We start from the raw sequence: 22,699 nt of genomic DNA on the forward strand, positions 1-22,699 counted from the left end.
CTCTTCTAGAATATTAAAGATAATTATTCAGAAATTCCAAAGCTGCAAAAAATATTAAAGAATGAAAAGCTTAAGTTTTATATTGTGATGTGGTAATTTGGAGGTAGGGGAATGTTTGTTTCAGTCCTAATTTAAAATTTTATTTTCTATAACATTTTTCTGTTTCTTACAGGGAGCTTATTGGATTTCCTGAAGGAAGGAGATGGAAAATATTTGAAGCTCCCACAACTGGTTGATATGGCTGCTCAGGTATTTATCTGTACATGTATCAATTTGAATTGAAAGTGTACATAAAAATATAATCTTAGTAGAAGACTGTTGTTTGTATAATGAAATCATGGAATTTTAGAGTTGAACATTAGGAATAATCCAATCTGATTTATGTTACAGATGGTGTCTGAAGACCTGTGTTATCTAACATTCATATAACTTACTAATATTAGAAATAAGCATGTAATTCTCAGTATAGTGCTGTCCTGTATCTTACAGCCTTTCAGAAACATATGCATTTACAAATATGAAATCTAGATGTATTTGTATTTAGCAGATAAATTTTAAGATAATGAGTGATTGCTATTCCAAAGAAAATATTGGAAATCTAAACGATGTGCTGAACTTTTTATATAATATAATCCAAAACAAGAATGAAGATGGCAGTATATACTTTAAAATGGGATAGTTTTACTCTTCTGAATTTTTGGGTTTATTTTAAAATTTTATTACCATGTATATTTTAAAAAGTTTTGTTTCTATTTAACTAAAGTTAACCCTATGTTACATTAGTTTTAAGTATATAGCATAGTAATAGAAGTCTGTACCTTATACTGTGTTCACCACAAGGGTAGCTACCATTTGTCACCTTAGGATGCTATTACAACAGCATTGACTATATTCCATATGCTGTGCTTTTTATTCCCATGAATCTTTGTTTTTAAATATGAGTGAAAACTATTAGAAGTTTCTATTCAGGGGCTCCTGGGTGGCTCAGTCAGTTAAGTGTGACTCTTGATTTCAGCTCGGGTCTTGATTCACGGTTCATGAGTTCAAGCCCTGCATTGGGCTCTGCACTGACAGTACAGAGAGCCTGCTTGGTATTCTCTCTCTCACCACCCCGCCCCTCCCCTGCTCTCTTTCTCTCTCCCTCTCAAAAATGAATAGACATTAAAAAAAAATGGTGGGAAAAAAAGTTTCTATTCAGCTATGTGGTGAGTGTTCTAGTTGACATGTTGGTTATAAGACCCCTTTCTCGGTGACCATCCAGATGTCCACAGTATCTGACAGTTTAGAGAAACTATACAAAGAAATTGTCCGTGTGTGGCGTTAGCATATGCTAAGTCTAGTCCATGGTCCTGTGTTCAAGGTTCTTAGATACGGTAGTAGGGGTCAGCAAACCCTTTTTGTAAAGGGCCGGATGAATGTTTTAGGTTTTGTGGGCCACACACATCTGCAGTTTATTCTCCTGCTCTCCCTTATCTGACTCCCCCTCTCTGTCCCCTTTATATCATACATCTTTTTCTTTTCCTTTTCAAGATTGCTGATGGTATGGCATATATTGAAAGAATGAATTATATTCATCGAGATCTTCGGGCTGCTAATATTCTTGTGGGAGAAAATCTTGTGTGCAAAATAGCAGATTTTGGTTTAGCAAGGTTAATTGAAGACAATGAATATACAGCAAGACAAGGTAAAATTACTTTTTAATAAACACTTGTAACCTAATGTTCTTTGCATTTTCTTACCGTTCTTTGGAATATTCAGGGTTTTGTAGAATAAGAATAGCTCTAGGTCTGCTCAGAAGAGTCAAAGAGACACTGATTTTGTTCATAAAATTCTATACATGATGCCATGACTTTCTGATGTTGTTTCCCTCAAGAAAGAACTTGACTTGGTGTTCTTTACATTATAAATATAGCAAGCAGTACACTCCTTTTTTTACTACTTTTGTCATGTCAACAAATAAGAAACAGTTTAGGGGCGCCTGGGTGGCTCAGTCGGTTAAGTGTCCGACTTCGGCTCAGGTCATGATCTCACAGTCCGTGAGTTCGAGCCCCGCGTCGGGCTCTGTGTTGACAGCTCAGAGCCTGGAGCCTGCTTCCGATTCTGTGTCTCCCTCTCTCTCTGCCCCTCCCCCGTTCATGCTCTGTCTCTCTCTGTCTCAAAAATAAATAAACATTAAAAAAAAAAAAAAAAGAAACTTTAAAAAAAAAGAAACAGTTTAAAATTCCTTTTTTGACAAGCTTCCAGAAGCATCCAGATTTTACTACACTAAGGATCAGAAGAGGTGTTTTTGAAGTTAATAAATTGAGAAATGGCATACAGTTTTGTAAAGGCCTTGGAAACCATTTCTACACTAAATTTACAATAATTATTATATATAATGTGATAAATAAAAACGTTTGGAAGGTTAACACTGTACAGGGAGGGAAGAGAACTTGTAGAAATTAATATAAGGTTGATTCTTCTGTTTTGTGTCTGTCTTTCTAAACTTCCACTAAGTAAACACTTAGTGAACATACAGTAGATGCATATGGAAAGAGTGTGTGTTTTTGAATCCCAGTTCCGTCTCTTATTACCCAGAGATTTCAACCAAGTTTCTAACCTTTTTGACTATGTCTCAGTCTCCTTACATATAAAGACCAGACGGTAATACCTGCTCTGTAAGATTGTTGTGAAACTTCAGTGAAAGAAAGTATTGTGCGTGACATTACATAACATAGTAGATGCTCAGTAAATGAGAGTTCATATTTTAATAGGCTAAGTAGACATAAATAAATAACTGTAAAGCAAATTGTTACGTAACTAATGTCAAGAGAATATATGGAAAGTAGTGTGGGAAAAGAAAAAAAGCTTCTATACCTTTGTGCAGTTCCCTCCAGCTAGAATATCTTCCTATTTTTCTATAATCCTTACCTATAAAAATTCTAACCATTCTTTAAAGTTTAACATAGCTGCTACTTTTTAAATGAAACTTTTTGTGACTGCTAGTGAAAATTAATCTTCTGTTTTTCTGAATATCTAAAGAACTATTTTATATTTTATAACATTGAATATATACATAGGTATATAAGATACCTGTAATCTTATTTCCACACTAAGTGTCTAAGATTCACAAAGGCTGTGTTTTTATGTCTCCCATAATGATTAGCAAATGTCTTGTGCATAAAAAGCATATTCTAAACATATGAATAAATTAATACAGGGTTTTAAAATTAGAACCCAACAGAATATGCCTTCATCAACAGTCAGCTATAGCTACTAGGTGCTAGATGTGCTAAAAAGTTATAGATCCTATAATTATGTTTTTAGTTGCTTGTAAGAGTTTCCACCTCTATTTTCTTGAACATTCAATCCCTGCCAACATTTCTCTTTTTTATGTTACTGATTTATCAGGAGGAAATGTGATTTATTTTAATATAAATTTTATAAGAATTTTTCCCACATATCTTGTACTTTTGAAGAATTTGACGCTGATGACACATACAATAAAGATACTGGCAAAACATCAACCTGCTTATGCTCTATTTACACAAGAAGATTTTTAGAAACAATTTACTTAAGCAAGATTGTCAATGTTGTTTTAGGTGCAAAGTTTCCGATCAAATGGACAGCTCCTGAGGCTGCACTGTATGGTCGATTTACTATAAAGTCTGATGTATGGTCATTTGGAATTCTGCAGACAGAACTGGTAACAAAAGGCAGAGTGCCGTATCCAGGTAAGCTGGCATTTCATTTAGCTCTTGGTTATGCCACCGTACTTAGCTGGAGTTTATTAGCAAAAAAATTGTAAGGGGAAGAAAGGCATTTATTTCTTCTCTCTTTTCTCCCTTTCCTCTCTCACCCCCTCTCTCCCTCACTCCTTCTTTTCTACTTTCCCTCCTTCCCTTTCTTTCTCCCTTTCTTCTCTTCCTCTTTATTTTGTCATTGGATGGACAGCATCCTATGTGAATCACAATCCGTGAGATCGGGCAAATGCACAAGCTGTGTCCTGCATTCACCTCATCTTTCTCTGTTAGGACATTTTCCAAAAGAGCCTTTTGTCTCTACTATTCTCTCAGATAATAAGCATATTTTAAATATCCTGGGTCATCTCACACTACTCCCACACCTCCAATAATTTAAGGTATGCAAAAAAATAAAAATAAAAAAATAATTTAAGGTATGCTTACTTAGCCTATCATAACACAAGGTGAGCTACTGATGGGGGCAGGATTCCAAAAGAATACAAGAAGGGAATTGTGTATAATAACTTGAAGAAAGGCAAACATGTGATACTAGATAAGGAAACTGTTTCAAGGAAGTGCATCGATATAGTTACATGGTTAATATATTTGGCACAATCAGCACTAGAACATTAGTTCTTCTGAAATTGTTCTGAAAATTTCTTCTGAATTTCTGTTTGGGAGTTCTCTTAGACATTATCTTGCCACTAACCCTCACTAACCCAAATTTGGTCTTTGTTGACTCTTAATATCTGAAAGTATTGGTACTTCGAAGTAGCACTCTAAATTCTTATTAATCAAGTGGGGTTGGCTTTTGAAGGCATTAGTGTTAAAAGTAAGATTTTAGGTGGAATGAAAAAAATGAGACCTGTTGGAACAGGTTAGCATTTTCTGAGCTCTTCTTGATATACTTGACATTTAAAATTTACTTTACTTCTTTGTTGAAAGAATCGTTTCACTAAATAAACTTCCTATACCTTGGATCAGTTAGTGGCTAGGGGATTTGTTCTGTTTTGCTAGTGGGGTTTGGGATCACTCTTTTTAATGTTTGAATCTTCTGTGCTAGGTATGGTAAACCGTGAAGTGCTAGAACAGGTGGAACGAGGATACAGGATGCCTTGCCCTCAGGGCTGCCCAGAATCCCTACATGAATTGATGAATCTTTGTTGGAAGAAGGACCCTGATGAAAGACCAACGTTTGAATATATTCAGTCCTTCTTGGAAGACTACTTCACTGCTACAGAGCCACAGTACCAGCCAGGAGAAAATTTATAATCCACGTAGCCTTTTATATGCGTAAATCTGCCAAAATGTAAAGAACCTGTGTAGACTTCTATACTTTACCTACAGGAATCAAAAGAAGAAAGTCTTCATTCTGCATGTTTTTAATGGTAAACTGGAATTCCAGATATGGTTGCACAAACCACTTTTTTTTTTCTTCTCAAGTGTTAAACTCTAAAGTACCAATGATGCATCTTCCAACTTATTTCAGGGTCCAAAGAAGTATAGTTGTGATATTGATGATAGCGTGAGGATAGCATAACAGTGAAGAGCAACAGGGCTACTTCTTTTTTTTTTTTTTTTTTTTTAACGTTTATTTTATTTTTGGGACAGAGAGAGACAGAGCATGAACGGGGGAGGGGCAGAGAGAGAGGGAGACACAGAATCGGAAACAGGCTCCAGGCTCTGAGCCATCAGCCCAGAGCCTGACGCGGGGCTTGAACTCACGGACCGCGAGATCGTGACCTGGCTGAAGTCGGACGCTTAACCGACTGCGCCACCCAGGCGCCCCACGGGCTACTTCTTTATAAACCACTTCATTTCTTTTATTCCCCAAACTCAGAATTGTTAAGAGAAAATTATATATCGTAATAGACAAAACTTGGGAGATAAAATCAGTTCTGCCATAATAAAATCTAAATTAAGGAGCTTCATGGGACCAAACAATTCCATTCCAGTTTTTAAAGATTTCTTGCATTCATTGTTCTCACAAGTTTTTTCTAAGTTGAACTGTTAATATGCAATCTTAATACCTGCCTTCTTTTGCATGGAAATGGGCCAGGTTTTTAGAAGCAAAAAGGAATATAAACAGCCTCTGAAACTTGATGAAATGTTAGACCACAGTAGTGGCATTTGAAAATGTAATGCACTATGTTAATACTCGTGGAACTGGAAAGTAGAAGATTTTTACTTTAGTCATTTTCTGAATAGCTCAGTTTAGAATAATGGTAACTAGGAAGTGAGTTAATCTTTTACAATGTTGCATTGATTTTTTTTTTTTTAAGGCAACATATAATTGAAGTTGTACTGTCCAATCCAAGGGGAAAGCTTTTAAACTTTAGATAGAATCAAAAAATAAGACCTGGCATATAAACAGTCCTTTTTAAAAAATAGACTGGTACTGTGAGATATTTCTAATATTACTTATGGTGATGGGTGCCACGAATATAAAATATCACTAGATCAGGGACTTGAATGCACTTTTGCTTTTATTGAGTATAGATTGACAGAGAGGAAAATATTTAAAAGAAATATGAGAAAAGAAAATGTGAAAATTTTACAGATGGGACGTTATGCTTAATATTAAGGAGTGACAAAATTGCTTTGCTGGCACTCACAGCTCCTCACTTCTCTGTTTTCTGAGATTTTAAGAGTTACAAGGTATGACTAAAACTAATCTTTTTTTAACATAAACACTAAATGAGTGTTACAGCCTCAAATAGTTAATTTAAGGCTTCCCACTAATTCCAATGATACAGCCTTTATGCGAAACATTTTTAGAACTCATTTTCAAATCCATGTTTAAATCTGCACTAACTTTTTAAATGTACTTAATGGTGATCTTTTTTTCCCTTTTAGAATTTAGTTGACTTGGGGAGGAGAACTTATTGAGAATAACAACAGTGGTGAAAAGGGGGGACAGTTTTTGCCCATCCAAAATGTAGAAATAAAACTCGAAAGTTTTATGATCGACTCAAAAAGAAACTCCAAAATATAAATTTGAATAGCAGCATTATTGGTTTAAGTGTCTAGCAAAGGAACTGAATCTGATGAACAAAAGTCTGGTATTTTTGTTTTAAAATATTCTCCTTTATAGTCACATTTCTAATGCAGCGCATCGGGTTTCCATATTTTAGAATTCTTTTTTTCTGCTGATCAATATTCATTTAAGAAAATGGTTGAATCTTAGTAAGAACAGTGAGCTTTGTTGTGTTTTACTTGCCCTGTTCACAACTCCTACCCGCCAGCTCCATGGTAACTCTGAAAACCTAACAGTCCCTAGTTGGTTTTACCTACAGTCACTTAATTGATTTAATCATTAAGTTTAAAATTGTGTGCCATGATAACTGTGTTGAAATTCAGACCATTTTAAAATGTGACAAATGAGCTTCATGCAAGTTGGTAACAGTTCTGGTACTAAAAATTGTGGAGGTTTCTAATGTTTACGTAACCTGTTTAGTATTGAATCCCTCTTCCAAGAGGGTCTTCTAGAAGACTGCTGTCATTTACCCTGAACATCTACATCCTGGGACATCAGATTTTTAAAGGGCTTTATGTGAACTTGATATTATAATTTTTCTAAGCTTTTTAAAAAAGATAACAAAATTATGTTTATGTACTAATTGTGTTCAGAAAAGTCAGGAAAAGTTAGTGGTATTCATTAGGTTTTAACTAAATGGAGCAGTTCCTTATGATATCAACTGTATAGTAAGGAAATAAAACACTAACTTAATGTGTATTCAGTTTAAATGGTTATGTATTTTTAAATTGCCAAGAAAAATAAAACAACTTTGTACATTTGAAGATTTTTTTCCAGCAGCTTTTCGTCTTCAGTGTCTTATTGTGGAACTTAACCCTCACCAGAAAAGGAAGTTGGCAAAAACAACCTCCTAGCACACTTTTTTAAATGAATAATGGTAGCCTAAAACTTAGTATTTTTATAAGGTATTATAATATCGTTTTGTGGATAATTGAAATAAAAATTCTCATTGAATGCACCCACTTATCTTTTTAGCCACTATTCATATTTTCTCAGTTTCTTTTTTAAATTGGTATTTAAAGCATATTCTGAATTTGTTCTTCCTGTTAGAAAAACAGTCAGTTATAACTCTTGAGAGAGTTAGATCTATCCTTCATTAAATTCAGGTCATTTTAGAATTCATTCTATCTGTTTAATTTTCCATGTCAGGTGAGTGACATTTTTACAAGTTGTTTTGTTTTAATTATACCAGTTAATGAGTCATACAGCAAAACCTAGGTAATCTGAGTGAAGCTATTCACAGTGAACCTGTGTGAAGGATAGGAAATAAAATGATTTTGACCCTAAGGGACTTAATTTTCTAAAAATGAAAAATATGTGAGTCTTACTTTTGTGTGTGTTTTACTCTTCCTTTATAGGTATAATGAAAATAAAATTATACTAAATTATGAATGGCCAATCTAAAGTGTTTATTTTCAATAAGGTAATATTATTATCTTTTGCTGTTACCCAAAATAATTACCTTTGTTTTTCCCTAATGGTTTCAGAACAGTAACATTTAATCAACAAACACATCATTTAATAAACATTTATTAAATATTTTTATACAGTGTAGTAATATTTCATTTTAAGAATGTTTTTCTAGTTTACCGTTTGTCCTTTAATTTTGCATGTAATTTTTTCACATTTGAGTTACACATTATGTATGCTGTAAAATCTCTATTATGCTTAAAAAGTCCTTTGCATCCCAAGATTAAATATTCATCTCATCTATCATATTTTATGCTTTTCTTTTTTACATTTCTCTTTAATTGATTTGGAAGTTATTTGGGCATAAAATGTGATTTAAGGATCTGGCATGATTTTGTCCTACATAGTAAATTTTCCCAGCACCATTTATTGGTTAATCCATTCCCATCCCTTTAGTTTGGTTCCTTGATTATGCACATACCTACACACACCTGTTTTGTTCAGTTAACTTTCCATTCTTTTTTTTCTTTTTTTAATTTTGTTGTTGTTGTTGTTTATTTAGTTTTGACAGAGCATGAGCGGGGGAGGGGCAGAGAGAGAGGGAGACACAGAATCCAAAGCAGGCTCCAGGCTCCGAGCTGTCAGCACAGAGCCCGACGCGGGGCTCGAACCCATGAACTGAGGGATCATGACCTGAGTCAAAGTCAGATGCTCAACCGACTGAGCCACCCAGGGGGCCCTTTAACTTGCCATTCTTCTATCAACATAACACCTTTAATTCTAATCATTTGATAACAATTTAATAATTGAACAAGTTACCTTTGCTATTCCTTTTTTTTTTTTTAATCTTGGTATCCTAGCAAATTCTTGATGAAGTTTAGACTTTATTTTTTATATTCCCCAAAAATTTAAGTGACATTTTGGTTAGGATTACATTATGCTAATAATTTGGTAAGAATTAACATCTTTCAAATCATTCTTCCTAGCCCATTTATGCAGATCATCATATCTCTTAGTAAAGTTCTTCTCTAAGACTTTTCTCTGAGATGTTGGAAGCTAAGTCTCATTTTGTCTCATTATACTGCTCTAGAGATACCACCCCAGTGCTGCTGAAGACCAAGTCCCCACTTTGTTACAAAAGAAACCAACATGCAAGGAGGAGGATTATACCTCAGTAGCATTTGTTTCCATAAATTCAGCTCTTCTCTAGCCCTTTCCTTAGTTTTTTTCCTTTTTTTTGTCTTTGTTTTTGTTTTTGTTTCAATGACATCAAGTCGAGTTTCTGTCACCAGCAATTAATTAATGTTCATTTTGTCAGTACAGAAAGGAATACTTCTGATTAAAATAAGCAACACATGCCTGGCATCATCTGTTTGCCCTTCCATATCCACTCTGCTGGAAGGCCAACCTGTACTCATCACTGGGTCCCCTCACTCTGGATTCTTGTCGGGGTAAACCTTTAAGGAGCTCTAGCAGAAGATGGGAGGAAACCTAAAAGGTCAAGATACTTATTTCCCAATTTCCTCCTCCTGAGATTGGGCTGGTTATGTCCTATGATCAAAGGTTCCTTTCAAATGGCCTTTTAGAGAGTGACAACCCCATCCCTTGTCTTTTTCTGTCTTAGGGGTAGAGTGCTTCTAATTTTGGTTACTGCATTAATCTTGTGATTCTCTATTCAGCCTGCCCCTTTGTAAACATCCTTGGTTCATCTTAATTTGAGCGTGCTGTTTCCAGTTGAGACCCTGACTGATAATTCCTCATACTAATAACTGTATAGTACAAAATAGGAAACTTACATTACAACCTTAAAGCAACAGTTTGTACAAAATAGTAACATTTGGTAACAGTAACGACATACAATATTAAATGCAAAATTACAGTAAGACATTAACTGGAGAGAACATACTAAATTTTAAAGTTGAGGTACAATTGACATACAACATTGTTAGTTTCAGCTGTGCAATATGATTTGGTACTTGTATATATTGTGAAATGATCACCATTAACATCTGTCACCATAGTTACAGAATTTTTTTTTTCTTCTGATGAGAACTTTGAAGATCTCTTAGCAATTCTCAAATATGCAGTATGGTACTAGTAATTATAGTTGCCAAGGCTCCCTTCACCCGCTTCCACCCCCACCTCTGGCAACTACCAGTTTGTTCTCTGTATCTGTGAGCCTGGTTTATTTATTCATTTTATATCCACATATAAATAAGATCACACAGTATTTAACTTTCTCTGACTTACCTGGAAAAATTTAATTCCTTTTTATGACAATAACATTCTATTCTATATACACATTTATTCATCTATCTATAGGCATTTAGGTTGTTTCCACGTCTTAGGTATTCTAAATGTTACAACGAGGGGCACCTGGGTAGCTCAGTCAGTTAAGTGTCCAACTTTGGCTCAGGTCATTATCTTACAGTTCATGAGCATCACATTGGGCTCACTGCTCTCAGGTCAGAGCTGCTTCGGATCTTCTGTCCCCCCTCTCTTTGCCCCTCCCCTGCTCACGCACTCTCAAAAATGAATAAATATTTAAAAAATTTTTTCATGTTTATTTATTTTTGAGACAGAGAAAGAGCATGAGCAAGGGAGGGGGTGGGGAGAGAGAGAGGGAGACACAGAATCCGAAGCAGGCTCCAGGCTCTGAGCTGTCAGCACAGAACCCAACGCGGGGCTCAAACTCTGGGAATGGAGCAGAAGAATCCTGAGCAGAAGTCCGACACCCAACCAACTGAGCCACCCAGATGCCCCCCACCCAAATTTTTTTAATGCTGCAATGAACATAGGGATGCATATACTTTTTTTTTTTTTCTGTTAATGCTTTCATTTTCTTCAGATAAATACCCAGAAGTGTAATTGCTGGATCATATGGTAGTTCTATTTTTAATTTTTTGAGGAACCTCCATACTGTTTTCCAGAGTGGCTGCACCAGTTTGCATTCCCACCAGCAGTGCAAAAGAGATCCTCTTTCTCCACATCCTCGCCAACATCTGTTGTTGCCTGAGTTGTTAATGTTAGCCATTCTGACAGATGTGAGGTGGTATCTCATTGTGGTTTTGATTTGTATTTCCCTGATGGTGAGTGATGTGGAGCATTTTTTCATGTGTCGGTTGGCCATCTGGATGTCTTCTTTGGAGAAGTGTCTATTCATGTCTTTTGCCCATTTCTTCACTGGATTATTTGTTTTTTGGGTGTTGAGTTTGATAAATTCTTTATAGATTTTGCATCCTACCCTTTATCTGATATGTCATTTGCAAATATCTTTCCCATTCCGTTGGTTGCCTTTTAGTTTTGCTGATTGTTTCCTTCGCTGTGCAGAAGCTTTTTATTTTGATGAGGTCCCAATAGTTCATTTTTGTTTTTGTTTCTCTTGCCTCTGGAGACATGTTGAGTAAGAAGTTGCTGTGGCCAAGACCAAAGAGGTTTTGCCTGCTTTCTCCTCAAGGATTTTGATGGCTTCCTATCTTACGTTTATGTCTTTCATCCCCTTTGAGTTTATTTTTATGTATGGTGTAAGAAAGTGGGCCAGGTTCATTCTTCTGCATGTTGCTGTCCAGTTTTCCCAGCACCGTTTGCTGAAGAGACTGTCTTTATTCCATTGGCTATTGTTTCCTGCTTTGTCAAAGATTAGTTGGCCATATGTTTGTGGGTCCATTTTTGGGTTCTCTGTTCTGTTGATCTGAGGTGTGTTTTTGTGCTACAAACATTATAATGTTTGTAGGATCTGTATGGATATATCCCTGATTTGGTAATTTGTATCTTCCCCCTTTTTCTCATTAGCTAGTGGTTTATCAGGTTTAGTGATTTTTCTCAAAGAACCAGCATTTTGTTTCGTTGATTTGCTCTACATGTGTTTGTGTGTGTGTGCACTCATGAGCACACATGAGTGTGTTCTATTTCATTGATTTCTGATCCTTACTAATCCATCCTGGGTTTTATTTGCTTTGTTATTTTTGTGTTATAGTTCTTCTTTTTCTAGGTTTTTTGTTTGTTTTTTTGTTGTTTTAGATGGAAGCTTAGATTGATTTGCAATTTTTCATCTTTTCTGATCTGAGCATTTAATGCAAGAAATTTTCTTTTAAATACTGCTTTACATCCCACATATTTTGATACATTGTGTTTTTATCATAATTTAGTTCAAAATCTTTTCTAATTTCCCTTTGATTTCTTTTTTGTCCCATGTGTTTATTTATGTGTGTGCTGTTTAGTTGTTATATATTTGGGAATTTTCCAGATATTTTTATTTTATTAATTATAGTTTATTTCTGTTTTGGTCAAAGAACATACTTTGTATAATTTCAAACTTCTTACATGTATTAACTGTATTAAAATTCTGTTTTGTGGCCAAGAATATTCTACCTTAATGAATGTTCTATGACTACTTGAAAATATTACCCATCTTGCTTTTGTTAGCTGGAGTTTTCAGTAAGTGTCAATTTACTCAAGTTGATTGATAGTGTTGCTTAAGCTTATTCATGTTGCTTTTCTTTCCGTTTTTTCCATCAATTACTGAGAGGAATGTTGGAATCCTCAACTATAATTGCAGACTTTTCTATTTTTCCTTTTAGTTCTGTCTTTGTTTATGTATTATGAAGCTCTTATTAGGTACATATACATTTAGGATTGTTGTGCTTCGTGGTAAATTGACCACTTTATCATTATTAAGTGTCTCCATTTATCCCTGGTAATCTTCCTTTGGCTACAGCCAGATTTCCATCTGGTATCATCACCCTTCTCCTTGAAGAGCTTTTACTATTTCTTCTTGTGCAGATCTAATAGCGTTGCATTTAAACTTTTTTGTTTGACTTCCTTTTTGAAATGTGTTTTAGCTCAGTTAAGAATTCTTAATTGACCATTTTCTGCAGTACTTTACCAAGTCTCTTCACTGTCTTCTAACTTGCATTTTTTTCTGACAAAAAGTCTGTTTCCTCAACTTTACTCTTTTACATATGAAGGATCCCTTTTCCCCCCTCTGAATTTTAAAATATAATCTATTTATTCTTGGTTTTCAGCTATTTATTTATGATGTGCCTTTGCATGACTTTTTTTTTTAAGTTTATTTATTTTGAGAGAGAGTAAGCATGAGTGGGGGAGGGGCAGATAGAGGGAGAAAGAATCCCAACCAGGCTCCATCCTGTCAGCACAGAGCCCGATGAAGGGCTTGAACCCACAAACAACGAAATCATGACCTGACCTCAAGTCAGACGCTTAACCAACTTAGCCACCCAGGCACCCCTTGCATGACTTTCTTAAAGGTCATTCCACCTGGGGTTCTTTGAGATTCTTAGTTCATTGGGTTCATAGTTTTATCAAAGTTGGAAAATTTGGGACTATTATTTTCAACTTACTCATTTCTTCCGGGACTTCAATTACATGTATGTTGCGCTGTTTAATACTGTCTCATGGGTCACTAATGCTTTGTTCTTTTTTCTGTTTAATCTTTGTGCTTTGTTTTTGATCATTTCTTTTGCTTCGTCTTCATTTTCACTAATCTTTTCTTTGCAGGGTCTGTTCTGCTTTCCATCCCACAGTATATGGTTTTCATCTCAGAAATTCTAGCTCTTCTTTTTTATATCTTTCAAACCTCTTCATTATGCTTACATTTTTATTTTTCATCTTGAGGGTTTTTATCTGGATATTAGGACTATTGGATCTGTTTCTATTAAACTTTCTCCTGTTTATGAACTATATGTTCCTACTTTTATATATGCCCAGTAATTTTGGTTGGGTGGTAAACACCATAAAGTATAGTTTTGGGTTGCTGGAGTTGTTTTAATCTTCTTTTCGGTAATGTTGAATGTTGATGTCATGGGTAGGAATTATTCTAAGCCCTGTGCAACCTCTAGGGATTGTTTTTGTCTATTCTTTACTTGGAATCAGTTGAATCCTTTCAAGGTTTACATTAAAGCTCTGTTAGATCCAGAGCAATCTTTAGTCTTGAAAGATTTTATCTCTACCCTTCTGAGGATTTTACCTAATGCTCCATGTATTATTGCCGAATCTTTTCTATCAGGAATAAGTACTATTCCCAACCCTGTGCAACCGCCAATAATTTTCTTGCCTGTTTCTTTCTAGTGGCTCTTTGTCAAATTTGAGTAGTTTCTCTCATTCATGTGCATATCAGTACTCAGCCAAAGATTAGAATGGGTCCTTCTGTTCTCTGCCTCTGAGACTATAGCTACATTGGCCTCCTCTAACATAAATAAACATTAATATTTGTCTCCTCAACTCAGTAACACTGCAGGGCTCTGTTTGGATCCCCTCTTTGTGCTGTAACCAGTGAGCTGGTACAATTATAGGGTGCTTTATTTCTCTTTTCTCCAATATCCAACTTGTTCTCCCTCTAGTCCAATGTCTGAAGTCCTTTCTTCTAAATACTCGAACTGGTTTTCTAGCTGTATAAGATGATAATATAAATCCTGTCCTTGTTACTTTATTTGTCCTAGAAGTAACGTGGCTATTAATTATAGTGATTTTTTTTTAGGGTCATTAATAAGAGGGCAACATTTGGAATGGCTGGGTAGGCCTGGCTAGTATAATAAGCTGATAACAAAACTAAATGTTTTCCAAACAAAGTTCACAGTTTACCTGGGAGAGTCCTAGATGAAATCTAGGGCCTGGTGATGAAAGCAAGCAGATCCTAAAGTAAGCCCTGATCACCACAAGGAAAATAAAATGGAGCATTTTATTCTGTTATTTCCCCCTGGCATCCCACCGTGAATGTGACTCTCTGAAAGCTCAGAAGGGACGCAAGCCATCTCACCTAGAAAAAAAGCTATTTACGTATCTGTATAGCCACATGTCTCCCTCCTGTGCAACCACCAGAGACAGGTCTTCAAGTACTAGCTTTACAGAAAGGCAAAATGTGGTTCTCAGCAACACATATTAATGGACATGAAAAAAAAAAAAGGACACATGAACACTTATGTGAAGAAAACCATCACCTTAAAGGAAAAGAAACAACAACCAAGAAGTAACACTTGAGGAACCAAACTTAATAGAGGACACTAATGAAAACTTTGTTTTGAGAAGATATGGCCTCCATGTTTTCAAAGAGGGTGAAGGTGCACTAGTCTCCTTATCTCTGGTATTGTTTTCCCTGATTTCAGTCACCTATGGTCAGCCTGCTGACCGGAAGCAGATCCTCCTGATGAATCTTCAGACAATCAATAGCCTAACAAACTGTGAAAATACCTAGTCATTTACCTCACTTCATGTCATCATGTAGACATTTTATCATCTCACAGAATCACAAAGGTGAGTACAGTACCAAAAGATTTTTTGAGAGACCACATTCACATAACTTTTAGTATATTGATACAATTCTATTTGTATTGATACAATTTTATTACTATTGTTAATTTCTTACTGTGCCTAATTTATAAATTAAACTTTATCATAGGTATGTATGTATAGAAAAAATATATATAAGGTTCAGCACTAAATGTGGTTTCAGGCATCCACTGGGGTCTTGGAATGTGTCCCTGCTGATAAGAGAGGACAACTGTACTATGAAAAGAAAATTTTTGAAATTTAAAACTGAAGAAAAAAATCTAACACCAAGGGGAAAAAACAGGGTGAAAAAAGAAGGGAACACAGTTGAAGATCAAATTTGAGTTGGAATATTAAGCCAAAGAATATGCCCAGAATTCATAAAAGAACAGAGTCAAAGTTTTTTTTTTTTAAAAAAAGCATGGATAATAGATTCAGAGGTTTAATATTCCAATTAAGTTCCAGATGAAGCAAACGAAAGAATGAAGAAGAAGAACTAATGAAAGAAATAGAGAAAAATTTTCCAGAGAAATATATTGCTTCTGGTTGAAAGGATCCTTCAATTGTAGAACAGAATTAATTTTTAAATTAATCCTAAACACAAATAGTGATTTTTTTTTAATTTTTAAAAATGTTCTTTACTTATTTTTGAGAGAGACAGAGCGTGAGCAGGGGAGGGGCAGTGAGAGAGAGAGCGAGAGAGAGAGAGAGAGAGAGAGAGAGAATCTGAAGCAGGCTCCAGGCTCCAAGCTGTCAGCACAGAGCCTGATGCAGGGCTTGAACCCACGAACCGTGAGATCATGATGCTTAACCAACTGAGCCACCCAGGCACCCCTCATATTTTAAAGCCATAAAAAGAGAAAAATCCAAATATTTTCTAGAGAGGTGGGGGGGAAACCCCAGCTTATTCTATAAAGAATGGGACTTAACAGTACTTTAAAAAGTATTAATTTGAACTAAGACTTTTATGCAATAAAACCAACATTCAAATTTGAAAGAAAAACAAAGATATCTTTAGAATACAAAGTACTCAATTTATTAACCAGGCCAACAGACCCATTCTGAAAAAGTGAACTGAGCATATATTCTGGCCACCCCCCCCCCCCCCCAAAAAAAGTGGGTAGAGAAGGACAGGGAAAAAGGAAGTCTAGTTCCATATTAACATTTGAATTTCAGACTTCTCTTGGGAAATGAGCTCTAATTCCCACAGGACCACTGTAAGCTGGAGCTAACTGGCTACTTCTTTAAAAGAGCAAAGGTGGTTAGCTGCAGTCACAGTGGCCTATTGCCTCGCTCCTATTTGCTGTTGGTGCCCACCCCGCCTCCATAGGCATTTGAGTTGATCTAAGCCTTAAGCCAAAGGAATTCTTATCCAATAAGGTTATATGCATCCAGGGGTGACGTGGGCATCCTTGAAAATATCCCTGCCATACCCAGAGCAACACAAATTAATAGAATAACATCTACAGCATTGCTTCCCAAACATTTAAATTATTCTCCAAAGCATTTCCCAAAGGTAGGAACTGACGGGCGGTGTGCTGTACTTGAAAGCCAAGGACCAGTGTGCTTTCTAAGCCATAGCTTTCATGTTCCCTTGAGAGTCCCTGCAATCCAGACAACAGAACCCAGGTTTGCAGCCAAGACACTCTCTGCCACTTAACTAGCTGTTGGCCTCGAGCAAGTCACTTAATCTTTCTGAATCTCATTTCTTCACCAATAAAATGAAAATGACCTACAGAGCTAGACGGGATAAGAGGTAATGCATTTAAAACACTCTGCATCAGAAGGGGTGTAATAAATGGTGATCTGCTTCTTAATTTCTCAGGTGGCGAACGGGGGCTGAGGTCACTTAAAGACTCATCAGATTTTCTAGCGTCTCCCCTGGCTGGCCGGCATCTGCCCTCTGACTCAGGTCAGGCGTGGAGCCCGTGGCCCCAATGTGCTTCTAGGCGATCGCACTCTGGTCAGACCCTGCTCCTTCGTCTTGGGCGCCCCTCCCGAGAAGGTCACTTCGCTAGTTTCCCGACGCGGCGCGGGACGTCCTCCTAAGTCTCGGGTCCGCCGCGGCCCAGAGCGAATCCTCGCGAGCGCCGTGCGTGGCAGCACGGGGTTGCAGACGCGGCGGGAACCGCTCGGGCGTCCCGGGGAGCCCGGAACCGAGCCTGCCACTCGGGGCCGGCCAAGTTCTCGGTCGCGGCCGTGCGGCCAATCAGCGTCCGCCGGGCCGGGCTCTGCCCCTCCCTCCACGCACGGGGCCTGCGGCGGAGTCGCCGGCGCGGCCAGCTCCGGGTGCTGGGCGGTGACATGGTGCGTGGCAGGATCTCCAGGCTCTCGGTGCGGGACGTGCGCTTCCCCACGTCGCTGGGGGGCCACGGCTCGGACGCCATGGTAAGCGCTGAGCGACCGCGGGTGCCCTCTCGCCGCGAGGACGCCCAGGCCCCGAGTAGGCGCGGGCAGTCCAGTGGGTCGCGGAAGTTCCCCACTTTGGAACTGTTGCGTTTGCAAAGGCGGAGGCCTGGAAGGGGACTAAAAGTCACCAGAAACTCTCCATCCCTCGGGGCTTTTTCTTTTTTCGCATTTTTTTTTCTTTAGACGTTTAATATTTACTGTTTTTGCATTTACGATCCGCATTTTGCTGTAAATAGTAAAATGCCTAATATGCCAACGACAGCAAAGTGGTTTTGTTGAATCCCCACCAACGAAACCCTAGAACACATTGCTGGCTTCTCTGTACTGAGAGGGGCAGTTCGTGGTGGGGTACTGGCTGTTTTGGGTGGTGATCCTGCCTCTTCCACGACTTGCGTGACGTGGGAAAGACGCTTAACCTCTCTGGGCATCTTGGGCCCATCTGTGAAATGGAGTCACACTGGCTAGGAAACCAAACAAGCTGGTAGTAACTCTGGGTCATGTGAGGGGGGGCTCTTATGAAATTACCAAAACATTGTTGTAAAGGATTTGCCACTGTAGAGAGTTATGCAAATTCCTGTCTTTGGAGATACAGTAAAGGCACAGGCTTTGACCTAAATACTGAAGGGCGTTTTTGCTTATTGAGAGTGTTTAGAGGGACTCCTCCCACCTACCACCGTCTAGTGCAGTGGTTTCCAAATACAGGAAGGCATTTACTGTAGAATAATTTAAGAAATGGAATTTGTCTCTGGGCCCCAGTGTTTTATGACCTCTGGGTCTCCCTGAGGATCCTCATGTGTGAACACATGCTGGGAATTGAGAAACATCCATGTTAGGGTAATGGTTACTTGCTCCCTATGTGGAGGGAGAGGAAGGAGTACCAGAGGACTCTAATTCATCCTATGATGTTGTGCTTCCTAAGTGGGCGGAGGGCAGGCTGATATCAGTACATGACCTATGCTCTTTGTGTACTGGAAATATTTTTAAAAAATAAGTTTCTCATTAAAAAGTGCCAACCAAAGTTCTGACATTTAAAAGAACATCTTTTAGGGATGCCTGGGTGACCCAGTTGGTTAAGCATCTGGCTTTTGAGTTCGGCTCAGGGCATGATCTCATGGTTTGTGAGTTCGAACCCCACATCAGGCTTTGCACTGACAGCGTGGAGCATGCTTGGGATCCTCTGTCCATTCTCTCTCTCTCTCTCTCTCAAAATAAAGAAATAAACTTAAAAAAAAGAATGTCATTTATTTTGAGATTAAGTTATTTCCACTTTTAAAAATCCTTATGTGTTCTTATATTATGGTAAATGACTTAAAAAAACACCCAGTTGGCAATCCTTGGTGGATCTCCAAATGCTTGACATTTCCCTGCCTTGTAAAATTCAAACACCTGAGCTAGTGCAACCACCTTTACCTCTCTGAGATGTAGCAGCTGTGGGTAAACAACTCATTCTCTCTAAGCCTCGGCTATCTTCTCCATACGTGAGTATGATAGTATCTACTTCGTGCATTAAATGAGATGCCTGTAAAGTGCTTGACACAGAGTAAGCCATCAAAAAGTGTTGGCTGTAATTACTATTTACATATGAGGAAACTAAAGCAGAAAGGGGCTCTGGCCTAGATTTTTCTCTGCTTTGAATTTGTGAAGTGTTAAAGTAGCCTGGTGTACTGTAGAATAATTTAAGAAATGGAATTTGTCCCTGGGCCTGAGTGGTTTATGTCCTCTGGGTCAGGAGAGGTTATCTAATACCTGTATTGCAAACTCATAAATACTTAAGTATTTATCTTCCAGAGATATGGGGTGTGTTGTGTGCTGATTCTTAGGTGCCTTCTTAACAGAATGTGCTATTTTGCACTTCTTGGTGGTACTGCTTCCCGTGCCCTCACAGCTTGCTGAACTCAGCAATTCAGCTGTGTTCAGCACTTAGCAGCAGAGTGAGCCTTCCTAATCAGAAGTAGGATATATTCATGAAGTCCCCAAGTCTGTTAGAGGTAAAGGATTCCACTGTGATTTCTTTTTTTTTTTTAATCGGCCTTTTAGGAAAAGTGGAGTGCTCAAGGCTGGGTGGTACTTACAAGTTGCCTGCTTGTCTAGGCACTCATCAAGTTTCCAGAAGCCCCGGGGCTACGGGCTCACAGCCCAGCTCCGGCTGACCCCACCACTTCCTACGCATACTTTTCCTCTCCTTTCCCCATTGTCTGCTGAGCTCCCTCGAGTGCCTGTGTCAGACCACTCCACTCTTTTGCTGCTCTGGCCCCTTTTCCTGCACCCCCAGCAGTTAGAAGACTGCCCACTGCATCACCCAGAAGACTGAAAACAAATGCACCCTTAATCCCATCTCCCCCCATTAGTCTCCAGACCAACCCTCTTGTCTTTCTTTCCCTTTATCCTGTAAGTCCTATCCTCCCAAACTAATCTATTCTGTGTCCCCATTCCCACCCCTTTTGACTCCCAAGGCCCCCATTCTTCTCCCCTCCCTCTCCATCCAGTATTTTCTTCTTTAGTCTCTTTTTCCAGTGGTTCCTTTTCTGTCCCACATAGACAGGGATTCCCATTTTGGAATCACCTTTCCTTGACCCTAACACCTCTACTTCCTTCTTTGTCTGCTCCTTTCCCACTACACGCTAAATTACTGGTTCATTCCTGTTGGCCTCTGACCTTTACATTTACTTCCTCCTTCATCTGTAATCAACTTCTGTCTCCTTCCTTCTCTTGGGATTGACGTTATTTCTGCTTCCAGGGTCCTTACCTCTGGTCTGCATGTCATGTTGTCTGCTGAGCCTCCTCTTCCTGCCATCATTCTGCCACCTGGCTGGCTGCTGCTGCTTCCTGTACTGATCCCCTTCTTCCCTCTGCAAAGCTCAGGCTTCAGGGCTGCTCCCTGCTCCCTTCCCTCCACTCCTCCTCCACCCCCGTCTCATTGCACACTCCCAGTAAGACCCCCCCCCCCCCCCCCGCCGTGTTGACGGCTTCAGTGCCCCCTTGTAAGCCAATGATTCCCGGATCTCATTTCTGGATCCACCTCCCCAGAACCCAGTGGTCAAACCAGGGTGTCACCAATCCTGAAACACACTTCAGCCTTTCCCTTTTCTTTTCTTTAAAAAAAATTTTTTTATTTGCAAGAGAAGAGAGCTCAAGTGGGAGAAGGGGCAGAGAGAGAGAGAGAGAGAGAGAGAGAGAGAGAGAGAGAGAGAGAATCCTAAGCAGGCTCTGCACCATCAGCTCAGAGCCCAGTACAGGGCTTCAACTCATGAACTGTGAGATCACAAACCTGAGCTGAAACCAAGAATGGGACACTTACCCAACTGAGCCACCCAGGCACCCCAGTCTTTCCCTTTTTTGTCTCTTCACTGCCACTGTCACGCAAGTATTCTCTCCCGACTTGGAGGTCCTTCATGCCATCCCCCACTGCTGCAAGGCTCCCCATCCTCAACCTACTGACTCAAGGTTCTATTTTCATCATAAAGCCTCCTCCAGCCTTGAGTGCATTCAGCTGATGGTGCTCTCTGCCTGGCTTCCTTAGTCTGCATTTCTCCCAGAGACTTACCATGTCCTGCCTCATGTTAGTAGAGTTTTTGTAACCCTGGCTTCTAAACTGTAACTTTCTTAAGGGCATACATGTCTGTGCCAGGTCAGCCCTCTGCACAGTCTCTGATACACAGCTCAGCAACCCTTCACACCCAGTGCCCCCCTCCGCACTAGGCTTTGATGCCAAAGACCTCCTGTCCACCGTGTGTGCCTTCTCCTCTTCCCTGAATATGGGGATTTCAATTCTGCCTCTTTAAACTCAAGTTTCCTCATCTGTCAGGGATAATGGCACCTACTTTATAATATTGTTGTGAGGATTAAGTTAAGTAGCTTTTAAAACAGTGTGCCAGAACAACAAATGTTCTGTAATAATAACAATAATAATAATAAAAACAGTAATAAATTGTCATCGTCCAGTCTTCAGTAGTTGCACCGTGCATTCCTTTTTGATGCATTTGGATCTTCTGCCTGGCTTTGGGGGTCTCCATTATCTGCCCCCATACCCCCTATCCAGGCTTGTCTCCATTCACTTGCCACCCAGTGCCTCAGGGGCCTTGTACTCCTCTGTCTCCCCAGGTTTTGGGGTTTCGTATTGCTCCCCCTTGCCCACATGCCTTCATCTGTCCCTTTGTCCATCCCATTGTCTTCATCCCCTGCTTCCCCTCCTCTTTCCTCTTGCCCTTCTGTGGTACTTCTGGCTGACCACATATTAGCACCTGACCCTGTACTGTCCTAGAACCGCCCTCGCCTGGTTCTTGTGTGTTGGCTTCTTCTCCTCACTCTATGAGAGATTTCTAGAGACAGACTGGTTTTTTTCACCTCTGCATCTCCCATATTGACAAGTAGTGTTGAGTTTCATCATAGTCTGTCAGTAAACACTTATCAAAATACCATTGATAGTAGAAAGTTAAAAAAACAAAGAACAGGCTAATTTGTTTTGAAGTTTTATTCTTTGTTTTCCCCCAGTGATCTCCTTGACCTGTGCCATTGTCTTTTCAGCCCTGCTGCAAATTGCAACAAAGATAAGCTCAATTTTCTGTGAGGCTTTCTGAAACCTTGGCTGCTTCCATTTGCAGCTACTTGTGGGGCTCAGTCAATTGAGTGTCTGCCTCTTGATTTCAGCTGCGGTCATGATCCCAGGTCGCTAGATTGAGCCCCACATTGGTATGGAGGCTGCTCAAGATTCTCTTCCTCTTTCTCCCCCTTTGACCCTCTCCCCCACTTATGCTCTCTCAAAAAAAAAAAAAAACTAAACTAAACTAAAAAAAAAAACCCCAAACAAAACAAAACAAAAACCTTGTGAATAGAGCTC

The 22,699-nt window shown here is 38.9% G+C and overlaps 2 protein-coding genes across 4 annotated transcripts in view; both read left to right on the forward strand.

Moving 5' to 3' along the window:
- YES1 (YES proto-oncogene 1, Src family tyrosine kinase) overlaps positions 1–5,256 on the forward strand; it is a 68,182-nt gene extending 62,926 nt beyond the window's left edge. For all 3 annotated transcript variants that reach the window (XM_086682572.1, XM_086682571.1, XM_086682573.1), the window contains exons 9-12: positions 173–249; positions 1,531–1,684; positions 3,582–3,713; positions 4,786–5,256. In XM_086682572.1, the coding sequence (XP_086538698.1) occupies positions 173–249; positions 1,531–1,684; positions 3,582–3,713; positions 4,786–4,994 (572 nt within the window). In that variant the 3' untranslated portion in view covers positions 4,995–5,256. The remainder of the gene's footprint in view (positions 1–172; positions 250–1,530; positions 1,685–3,581; positions 3,714–4,785) is intronic.
- Positions 5,257–17,485: 12,229 nt separating this feature from the next.
- ENOSF1 (enolase superfamily member 1) overlaps positions 17,486–22,699 on the forward strand; it is a 30,234-nt gene continuing 25,020 nt past the window's right edge. The window contains exon 1 of the mRNA XM_025931104.2: positions 17,486–17,841. Within this exon, the coding sequence (XP_025786889.1) occupies positions 17,758–17,841 (84 nt within the window). The 5' untranslated portion in view covers positions 17,486–17,757. The remainder of the gene's footprint in view (positions 17,842–22,699) is intronic.

Source organism: Puma concolor, chromosome D3, assembly GCF_028749965.1.
Source record: "Puma concolor isolate L17-30 chromosome D3, mPumCon1.1.hap2, whole genome shotgun sequence".
Taxonomy (NCBI): Eukaryota; Metazoa; Chordata; class Mammalia; order Carnivora; family Felidae; genus Puma; species Puma concolor.